Below are 11,066 nucleotides of genomic sequence, written 5' to 3' on the forward strand. Positions count from 1 at the left end.
ATTAGATGTGACCATAACAGCACTAAGCACAGTCTTGTTATCAGTGATGAGCTGTGGCCATCGACAGTGTGTGAGCTCTGGAGATTTGCACAAGGGAACGCTGGAACTCTTATTTTTAATCATATAACCCTAAAAAGGAGGGAAGACTTGCGAATACTTTGTCAATTAGAAAATGAAACACACTGCATTCTTCCTCATTTCAGTGCATGTGCTGGTATCATGAAGAGGCTAATCATTGGTAGTTCTGATTAGTATTGACCCTCACTGTGAATGGAAAATTAGCTATTGCTTATTAAAGCTGCTGTATTTGTACAATAAAAATATTTGCACAACAAAACCTTATAACAAAGGGGATTTTAAATCCTCTACATATGATTAATTACAGTAATAGTAGATGATACTTGATTTATAAGTTGAATTGAGGACATGACTGTACAGAATGAATCTGTATTATATTTATAAAAGCAATGTATTGTTCATGCAATGTTCCCGCAGACAATTCAACTGCCTGAATGTTAATATAAATCTAACCTGTGTCCCCAGGAACTAGACCAGGTCTTGAAAATACCGTATAGATTGAAAAACAGATCAATCTCATTTACTAATTAATGCAATATTGTCAATTGCCTCTTTTAAGTGATAGCTGTGGGTTTAAAAAGGTGCTCAAGGGTCAATGTGATGACTGCCTGAGTGCCGCCCCCCCCCCCCCCCCCATGGTCACTGTCAAGCCAAGACATTGAACCTGCTAGGCTGAGGCAGGATCACTCTCTTAATCTGGGGCTCAAAAGTCACTCTGGTTATAGATACAGGAGACGTACTTGGAAGCAATTGAGACAAAACAAAATCTGTCTCAGACACAAACCAATAGAGTCTTTTACACGATTCTCCTCGCTGCTTTACCTGTTTGCTGTACTATTGCAAACTACTGAAGAGGACATTGCTCACATGCTTCAAAGTTAGAGACATTACAGAGTGTGTGGAATTATTGGAACAATTGCACAGGTCCGACATTACTGCCTAGAAGCAGAAAGTTTTGATGGCTTTGAGTCAGTTCCAGTGCCTCAGAATATGAATATCAAGCAGGGCTGTATTAACAAGGTCAAAGCTTTGTGATACATGTTGACAAGTACTTGCAAAAGAGCAACAAGTCAGTTAGGTGGCCAGTATCTATTCTGCCATATGACTGTATATTCACATTTCCACTGGAATGATGCATCCTAAACTTGATCATCGGTCCAGGATCGAGTAGGGTCCTGTGTCAGCATTTGTCGGCTGCGAAAGAACAAGTAAAGAGAAAACTGTGCACCCTAAATGTTTTTTTTTCCAAATCAATCATATAAAGATATATGATTGAAGTGGAAATAAGTGCGTTCGCAATGTGCCACATCAATGCCCGTTGCTTTCATTTTGAGAAAGACATGTTTTTAGAGTTAGACCACAGTAATTGCCATCAACCGAACAGAAAGGTTTTAAAGCGCACACGAACGCTAACCTCTCTATCAGTTTACCGGACGGTGGATATTCACTTTAAACCACACGTTAATGGCTTTTCCTGTCTTTTTGTACAATCGAATCGAGTGTTTTCATGCAAGAGTATGTGTGCTGATCAAAATAATGTCTGTGCTAAGCCAGGGTGGTAAGAATGCACGTGATTGTTTTTTTAAAGACGCGCTGAGTTGGTTTCGTGTTTGCGATAGAGAATTGCCCCTTCCTGACGGCGTCATAACTCCCCCTCTCTCCTCGGAACCCTCACAAGCGCTCGAGCTGCAGGACAAGCGAAGATCTGCAAGAAGAGGTCCGGAGAGGTTTGGTCTCAGGGCGACTGCAGTTACATATTTTTTCCTCCCCCTAAACGCTTTGCCATGAATCGACCTGTTAAGGTTATCCTGGTCACCACAGCTGTGTGCGCAGCGCTGCTGTCGTTCCTCTGGAGAGACACGTTTGACGCAGGTGAGACGTTTCTTTCCGTCGCCTCGAAGTTGCTGCTACCGTACCGGAGAGCCCCGGTTGTGCGCAGCAGCTGGGAAAGCGACTGTCCTTTCACACGCTGTGCGAGATTCACAAGATGTTTTCGACATCAGAGGAATCGTTAACTGGATTCGTGAAGGTGTGGTTAGACACTGAAAGGATGGAAACGAATGGAGACGGATATTCTCTTTTTAAAAGTTACATTTCCAGCTCTCTCTTCAAGACTTCTTCCCTATTTCCTTGTCGCACTGTACACCGTGATCAATCAGCAAAGAAGGACATGTCATTTAACACACCTGCACAAGGCTCCGAAACGTTGTGTTTTCTTTCTTTTCTTTTCAGCCTGGAATAAACCTATTGCTTGTTCCCATGTTGTTTAACGTAGACCTTTCTACAAACTGAAACAGAGAATGTTCTGTAAACTCAAAATACTTTAAACCTTGTCAGTGAATAAAACAACACAGTGTGCATACGCGTACAGTACGAAAGGAAATTTCAAAGCCACCGGGGTGAATGGACGAATTAAGGTGGGGAGTCCCTGCAGGGTCTGAGGACCAACACGAATTCGATTTCGGCACCTTCGGGTTTCTAAGACGCCTACAAGTGTTCCAGTCGACACGTTTTCAAATTGCGCACAGAACAAGCGCGGTGCCGCAAACCGTTTCAAGCGCGAAGTTCATTTTGTGCCGGACGAGATGATGATTATTTATGATGTCCTCTGTCTTAATTCATTTATTAGGGAGATATAAAATTAAGCGGAGAAGCCCCGAAGCCTATCAATAACGAGCGAAAGCAAGTCTACATTTTAAATAGGTATTAATGGCTTTATTGTACACCATTTAACTGGAAGTTCTAAATTTAGTGTAGCATTAGAGGAAAGAAAGCAAACTAAACACAAAGTCTATCTATGTCATATTTTTTAACCGAGATCATTAATGCATTTCTTCTGGATGAACTATTCTCTTGCTTTTAAATTCCAGATTCCTGTTAAATATTATCAGCTCTAGGTGCGTGGCGTGTTGTGTATCAGTCAGTGTGGGGGAATGGCGCAAAGGCTCTTATCATAAGACCTGCAGGCTGTATGGACTTTCATACGCATAGGACCATAAAATTATCGGGAAGAAAACCAATGCAACAGTCTTATAGTTGCAGCGCCTATGCTGTGTCACGCTCTGCTCCTCCTAACAGGTCCATCGAATCGGTGTTTGTTGCACCTCTTTTGAATGGCGAATTGCGAGTTTCCTCTTCGTGCGGGAGAGCTGATGCATGAACTAGGCCTTGGTCAAATTCAGTCTCGGGCAATTGTCGCTGTTCGGTTTGCAGCTCATTTACTGTAGTAGAAGAAAGCCTGGCGTCTTCACTATCAACATGGAGTGCCTTTGACAAGCCTCCAAAAAGATTTCATTGACAATGTAATGTAATGTTTCTTTATTAGCCCTATACAATTTCTTGCATTAGGAATTCGTCTTTTTGCATACCCCAGCTTTTATCCATGGAGACACAGACAGGGAGAGAAGCTTGGGGTCAGAGTGCAGGGTCAGCCATTCTACGGCACCCCCTGGAGCAGTTGGGGTTAAGGGCCTTGCTCAGGGACCCAACGGAGTAGGATTCCTCTGCCGGCCACAGGATTTGAACCAGCAACCTTCCAGTCACAGGCACAGAGCCACCACTCCGGCAATATGAACTTAAGGGGGGATTAGTTTAGCCTAATAACAACTTTCTCAAAATATGCATGTCTAGTATTTACCGTTTAATTATTTAATATCTGCTGATTACACATGAGAACAGCATGTATACAGCATACAAACCTGAAAAAGGCAAAAACGTTGTGTTTTCTCTCTTCTCTCTTCAGCAGGGAATAAACCTATTACTTGTTCCTTTGCAGACTGCGCATGCTGACGCAGCTCCCCACCTGTATACAGCATAGATGAGTTAATTGCTTCTAAACCTCATGTTAATGTGCTACACTCTGCGGGGAGGGGGAGGGCTGTTTGTGATAAACTTTCTGGGGTGGTTTAAGTTCGGGAATGATCAGACTTGTGTTTAAATTGAACGTGCATAATTTCATTTATGATGCTTGTTACCGGGGTACAGAATGCGAGCTTGTAATTTCCATTCCTCCCATGTCTCTGATGACGCAACAGCCACAGGAGCAGGGCTGTGTCCTTCTGACAAAGTCAGGTGGCCTACTTGCTGCTACACAGGCATGGAATCGGAAAGCTACTGTTAATTAAACCAAAGTAGTCAATTTTCCTTTGTAACAGACGGAAACGTTTGACATTATAGATTCGTTACTGACTGTTTCTAAAAGCTGTATCCTGTCAGGCATTAATTTGCTCCACTTACAGAGAAGGGGGTGAGTGAACTCTCACACAGTGGGCAACAATGGCTTATATTCAAAAGCCTGCAAAGCTTTGATCCCCAGCTTATATAACAATCTTATGTTTCTTACCCAGGATTGCATTTAACACCATGAGGAAACACTATTTCACCATTTAACACTATTTTGCATTTAACACCATGAGGATCCTTTTCATATTTTTGAACTGGTGTGTTTGTGTAGTTCTCTCATCAGGTCTCTTTATAGAATGATTTTAATTGACAGGTTTAATGAGGATAAGCACTCTTCTCCACTGCCGAGCTTACATAGGAACAGAGCTATGACCTCTTATTCAAACGTTGACTCTAATTAAGCAATTAAGAAGGAGACGGCAAGGTTTTACAATGGCATGCACCGATAGGAAAATGGCCTCTTGTCCACAATCACGTGCAAGAGAAAGTGTGGATTTGTTCATGTCCAGTCTCTTCATGACAAAGGTTCGATGGGCTGCCCAGGACTTAATCTGATGTCTCTTGATCAGAGTCACTGAAAGGGGCCCGGGTATTGGTCACAGGCAGCAGCAAGGGGATTGGCGAACAGATGGCCTATCACTATGCCCGATTTGGTGCCCAAATTGTTATCACAGCCCGGAGTAAGGATGCATTGCTAAAGGTCAGTGTTTTTTTTTAATGATCACATCCTCCAGTTATGTAACCTACCTACTATCCTTGTTTCTAGTTATACCACTTGTACTCACTTCTGACTGGTGGGCAGACAGCCACCAGGGTCAGTCTTGACAAGCACACCTATGCACTTCCTTATGGGGACACTGGGGTTGACAGTTTAAATCAGCCCATCAGATCTGTGCCTGCGTGCCTTTGGCAGGAGGGGGGGAGCTCCTGCAGAAGAACATGCAAACTCCATACACACAGGCACCCCAGGCCTAACTGGAGCCCAGAACCCTGAAGCTGTGAGACATCAGTGCTAACTGCCGCCCCACTGTGCTTCCTTTATCCTTGTTTTCCAAATACGGCAGTGAGGCCCACCCAAAACGATGTCTCTGTAACTCACCATGCACATTCCAGATTGTGCTCATCAATTTCAGACGATCCGAAACAAATTGGCAAGGGACTCGCACTGGCTTTGCATCGGATTCGTAATGGTGGAGGATCAAGGGCGGCGCAGTTGCACAAATGTGACGCCGCCGTGCTAACCTCACTGACTTGTCTCACAATGTGAAAGGACTCCCAGGTCTCCCGAGAGTACAGTGATGCCGCAGTGGGTGTGGTCTTACAGTGTGCAAGTGTGTCTCTTGTTTCATCAGTTCAAGGCTGGGCCTGTGAATGTGGCTGGAATCCAGGGTCTGGTTATAGACGGACACCGGTGGTTGTTAATGATTAATTGTGAGTAGACTTTAAGCTTTCGGGCCACTCCAGTCTCCAGGCTCCAGGTTCCAGGAATGTAGGGGAACATTGCAGAGTTTCCCTTCTTTAAATGTCCAGCATGAGGAGCTACCACACAAAGGACACTGGGCACAAAGACTCCCTCCTGTGCCAGATCATGATGGCGGAAATGCTTCTATCCAGCAGCTGTGGCTGCTGTGCAGCACTTGCACAGACACACACAGGGTGGGTTAGCTCTCCCCTTGAAGAGCAAAAGCCATCGTGGCCTTTTTTCTGTGTGCGATCTGTAGCCTGGGCTTCTCTCTAAGGGCTCGTTGGGACAGTAGGATGCTTTTCCATGTTCCCCCTGCCAGGTGGCGGAGAGGTGCCAGGAGCTGGGCGCGCAGAGGGTCCTGCAGGTTGCGGCTGACATGTCTGTGCCCACAGACTCCGAGAGGGTGGTCGCCTTTGCGGTGGAGAAGTTAGGCAAGTGCCAGTCTCTCTCAGGGCCCAGGAGGCACAGGGATCATAGTACTAATACTAATACTAATAATTCCTTACACTCATAGAGCCCTTTTCTGGACACTCCACTGAAAGCGCTGTACAGGTAATGGGGATGTGTGCACCTGGATGATGCGCCAGTCCGCTCCCCACACACCAGCTCTCAGTGGGGAGGAGAGCAGAGTGATGAAGCCAGTTCAGAGATGGGGATTATTAGGAGGCTATGATGGGTAAAGGCCAGGGGGAAATTTGGTCAGGACACCGGGGTAACACCCCTACCCCTACAGTGTCCCCGTCACTATATTGGGACCCACACAGATTGCAGGGTGAGCACCCCCTACTGGTCACACTAACACCTCTTTCAACAGCATCCTTAGTTTTTCCCAGGAGGTCTCCCATTCAGGTACTGGTAGGCTCACACCTGCTGGGCTTCAGTGGGCTGGCTGCCAGCAGTAAGTTGCAGGGTGATAAGGCCATATTTATCCTGAACGCATGTGAAACACCCTAATTGCACACAGAAGGACTCCATTTGACAAATGATGTGACCTTTAAAGACATATGATTGCATCAGAGCCTATTTAGGTGTTTCTTAGTAAGAGGGGGTGAATACTTACGCAATCGCTTATTTTCTGTTTTATATTTAGAATCAATGTAGGTGAAGAATTTTCTTTTCAATCTGACATTGTCGAGTGTTTTATGTTGATCAATGGCAAAACAATCCCAAATCAGTGCATCTTGATTCCATATTGTAACACAGTAAGAAGTCCAAGAGGGGTAAATACTTTTGATAGCCAATGTATTTATGTAGACAAAACAATGATATATACAATGTGCTTTCCAGTCCATGTTGAGTGAATAGTGCTGTTGTAATGAAGCCGTGTGTCAGGGATATAGAAGTGTTTCTTGAGGGCCGCAGGGAGCACTAGTGTTCATTCACGCCCTGTGGCCTCATTGATTAAATTGGCCTAATTGTTTAATTCATCTTTAAAGCATTTCACTTCAGTTCAGGAGCCGACGTAAATCCCAAGTGCCTTTCAAGCTGTCAGACCGAGGTGAAATATGAAATGCCTCTGCTTGAGCCAGCAGTGAGATCGATTCATTGAGGAGCTTAGGATCAAAGCAAAACCACAAGATCAGGCAGCCGGAGAGCTGAGTTACGACAAGTGTGGAAACACCTCTGCTGTGTTCTCTTTATCCGACAGGCGGCCTGGACTATCTCGTTCTCAATCATATTGGCTCAAGCAACTTCGCCATGTGGGATGGAGATGTAGAGCATATCAGGACGCTCATGCAGGTGAGGCCTTCTGGTGCTTTGTAGTCTTTTGTGCTCTATTCTTATCGATAGAGTAGGTACGCAAGCGCTGCTTCTAGGACAAAAGAGGTTCAGATTGCAATAGACGTGGGCGGTACTTCCAGATGCACGAACGTGTTGAATTAATAATAATAATAATAATAATAATAATAATAATAATTGCTTACACTTATATAGTGCTTTTCTGGACCCTACACTCAAAGCGCTTTACAGGTAAGGGGATCCCCTCCACACCCACCTGGATGATGCGCCAGTCCGCTCCCCAAACACCAGCTCTCAGTGGGGAGGAGAGTAGAGTGATGGAGCCAGTTCAGAGATGGGGATTATTAGGAGGCCATGATTGGTAAAGGCCAGGGGAAAATTTGGCCAGGACACCAGGGTTACACCCCTACTCTTTTTGAGAAACGCCCTGGGATTTTTAATGACCACAGAGAGTCAGGACCTCAGTTTTACGTCTCATCCGAAGGACGGCGCCTGTTTACGGTATAGTGTCCCCATCACTATACTGGGGCATTAGGACCCACACAGACTGCAGGGTGAGCGCCCCCTGCTGGCCCCACTAACACCTCTTCCAGCAGCAACCTTAGTTTTTCCCAGGAGTCTCCCATCCAGGTACTGACCAGGCTCACACCTGCTGGGCTCCAGTGGGCTGCCAGTTGTGAGTTGCAGGGTGAAAAGACTGCTGGCGAATTGAAGCAGGGGTCCTGACTGCCCCCCAGCCTGTGTCCTGCTCTCTTCTCTGTGTTCAAGGTTAATTTTCTGAGCTACGCCCAGATGACCTCATCCGCCCTGCCTGCTCTGAAGGAAAGTGGGGGCGCTATCGTCGTTGTGTCCTCCATCGCAGGTGAGAGGTCGTGCCCTTTCTCCTTCACTGGGTGTCTTAACTGTGGGGCTGCCCTCCACTTTGATGGCAGACTCTGATCTAGTCATCACAGAAATGCCTGGTTAACATGCGGTCAGGTTTGGTCATCACACAGGTAGGGGGGAAATGCTGTTCCATTTCTATTCCATTTCCCCTGATGGACACCAGCCGATAGCAGTGAGTTACACGGTTTCTGGCCAGTGATAGACTGTCTGCAGAAATCGGCACCTCATCAGTGTGGCTCTGATGCAAGCCCAGTCGCTGCACGGCGCACAGCCTGTCTGTGACGCTTGCTCTGTGCATGTCTTCTTTCTGCGCCCAGGGAAACTGTCCACTCCGTTTGTAGCGCCCTACACGGCCACCAAGTTTGCACTGACCGGCTTCTTCGGGACTCTCCAGCAGGAGCTGGCCATGCAGAAGGCTAACGTCTCTGTGACCATCTGCATGCTGGGGCTCATAGACACGGAGTCCGCTATGAAGAAAGTGAGGTAGATCTCAGCTCTTCAGCCGCCTCTTTCCCAAAACCTGTTTATGTAATAATAATAATTCCTTACACTTATAAAGCACTTTTCCGGACACCCCACTCAAAGCCCATTACAGATAACGGGGATCCCCTCCACCACCACCAGTGTGCAGACCCACCTGGATGATGCGCCAGTCCTCTCTCCACACACCAGCTCTCAGTGGGGAGGAGAGCAGAGTGATGAAGCCAGTTCAGAGATGGGGATTATTAGGAGGCCATGACTGGTAAAAGCCAAGGGGGGAAATTGGTCCAGGACACTGGGGTAACACCCCTACTCTTTTCGAGAAACACCCTGGGATTTTTAATGACCACAGAGAGTCAGGACCTTAGTTTTACATCTCATCCGAAGGACGGCGCCTGTTTACAGTACAGTGTCCCCGTCACTATACTGGGGCATTAGGAGCCACACAGACTGCAGGGTGAGCACCCCCTGCTGGCCCCACTAACACCTCTTCCAGCAGCAGTCTTAGCTTTCCCAAGTGGTCTCCCATCCAGGTACTGACCAGGCTCACACCTGCTGGGCTTCACTGGGCTGCCAGCTATGAGCTGCAGGGTGAGATGGCTGCTGGCTATATTTATGTAAGGCTGTGGACGCAGGCTCAGGACTGAGATTGTGGCCCTGCTTGGGTCATTCCTCTTCTGATCCTGGAGACTGTAGATTTCCAGGCAGCCTAAAATGGCCAATAAGCAAAGATCTGACAAGCAGATTGACTTCTGATTAAGCAGCTGACTGATCCAAGTCAGTCATTCAGAGCTCAAGTGGAACAAAAAATCAGGACTGAACGAAAGGCTCCCCATTTATGGTAGTTAGAGCTATTTAGGGTGTTGAATTCCTTCTCATGCCTTACTATGCAAATACATGAAATAGTAACCATAAAACGTCCAGGACCTGTATGCTGATATATAAGAGCTGTTACACTTCCACAGAGCTCTGAGTGCTATGCAACAGCAACCTGGGATTTCATTTCCATCCCTGACTTATTGCTGTAGCATCATCTGGAAGCATGATGAGGCTGTTCCCCTTGTGCGGAGGTGCCTCTATTGACTGCAAACCGGGCTGTTGTGGTTGCCTGCAGGGAGAAAGTGAATATGAAGGCCGCCCCTGCCACAGAGGCGGCGCTGGAGATCATCAGGTCTGGGGCCACGAGGCAGAAGGAACTTTACTACCCCCTTCTCGCTCAGCTGCTCTGCCTGTCCAGGGACTTCTTCCCTGCGGTCCGGGACTGGATCATCCAGAGCTCTTTCAACTACCAGCCATGACAGAGCGCATCCGGGGGGAGCATCAGGATGCCTCGCGCGCTGCGGGAAAGAGCAGGAATGGGACAGCCCTGGGAAAAGGGATGGGGACCCCTGTTGCATCAGAGTTTGGGGCTTTTTAGTTTTTACCAGCTATTAAGCATCAGTGCACATGAGATCAAACTGGGGTCAGACGTACCGTAAAGACCCCATATATACTTAAGTATAAACGACACAAGTCCCAGCAGCCTGAAAAGCCTAAAAAAGAACCAATCTTGATCTGTAACTGGCTCCATTTTCATCCAGCGGTCGAATCTGCTCAAATAAAATCTGTTTTGAAGACCCCTGTCGTCTAACCACTTGTACTGCAGTATTGCAATTTATTGTGCACAAAGGTATAGAAAATCCCCAAGCTTTTCAGCTACTTTTCTTGAAATGGCAGAGCTAAACAGCTAAAAACTAGCTTAAACCGAATTGGTATTAGAGTTAACCTGTTTAAAACACCTCTACAAACTAGATGCTTTGTCCTATTCCTTGGCCAGAGGAGTAAAACCGATAAATCCTCACCCATTCAAATTACACCTAATCTGGGTCTGAATAAGGGTTTCTCAAACTACTGACATTCAATAAATAACTATGCACCCAATGCCTAAAAAAACAAACAATTCAGAACCTGGAAGCCTGCAACAAACTCATGTGCAAGACTAAACTGTCTTAGCATGTGGACAAAGTGTTGACATGTTTTGATCTGTATCTCAGAAACTGCACTGCAGACTCCTTCCTTCCTCAGTGCTGTTGATGGGCTCTTCTTGAAATTAAAAGGCTTTATTTTAAACTCCTTATTGCTGACTCCTTCAGCATGCATTCAAAGGTGGCCTTGTCAGTGCTACCACATCAAAGAAACCAGATAATAGAAGCATTTAACAAGTTTATTACTTAATTGTGCTTTAACATTGGGAATG

General features: G+C 46.2%; 1 protein-coding gene across 1 annotated transcript; it reads left to right on the top strand.

Annotated features, from left to right (window-relative positions):
• Positions 1–1,638: 1,638 nt before the first annotated feature.
• On the top strand, positions 1,639–10,446 carry LOC148639241 (hydroxysteroid 11-beta-dehydrogenase 1-like protein). Its single transcript, XM_088622003.1, has 7 exons — positions 1,639–1,950; positions 4,830–4,960; positions 6,045–6,156; positions 7,374–7,465; positions 8,234–8,327; positions 8,668–8,833; positions 9,945–10,446. The coding sequence occupies exons 1-7, from the start codon at positions 1,863–1,865 to the stop codon at positions 10,126–10,128; spliced, it is 867 nt and encodes a 288-aa protein (XP_088478129.1). The 5' UTR covers positions 1,639–1,862; the 3' UTR covers positions 10,129–10,446.
• The last annotated feature ends 620 nt before the right edge of the window (positions 10,447–11,066 follow it).

The sequence above is a fragment of the Lepisosteus platostomus genome, chromosome 27 (assembly GCF_059453375.1).
Source record: "Lepisosteus platostomus isolate fLepPlt1 chromosome 27, fLepPlt1.hap1, whole genome shotgun sequence".
In the NCBI taxonomy this organism is placed as follows: Eukaryota; Metazoa; Chordata; class Actinopteri; order Semionotiformes; family Lepisosteidae; genus Lepisosteus; species Lepisosteus platostomus.

What these genes read in the sequence shown, in the direction of transcription:
- LOC148639241 (XM_088622003.1), top strand. Translation starts at nt 1,863, where the DNA reads ATGAATCGACCTGTTAAGGTTATCCTGGTCACCACAGCTGTGTGCGCA. An exon ending in CTTTGCGGTGGAGAAGTTAG is followed by an intron (nt 6,157 to 7,373) that starts GCAAGTGCCAGT and finishes TTTATCCGACAG; the next exon opens with GCGGCCTGGACTATCTCGTT. An exon ending in TCCGCTATGAAGAAAGTGAG is followed by an intron (nt 8,834 to 9,944) that starts GTAGATCTCAGC and finishes GGTTGCCTGCAG; the next exon opens with GGAGAAAGTGAATATGAAGG.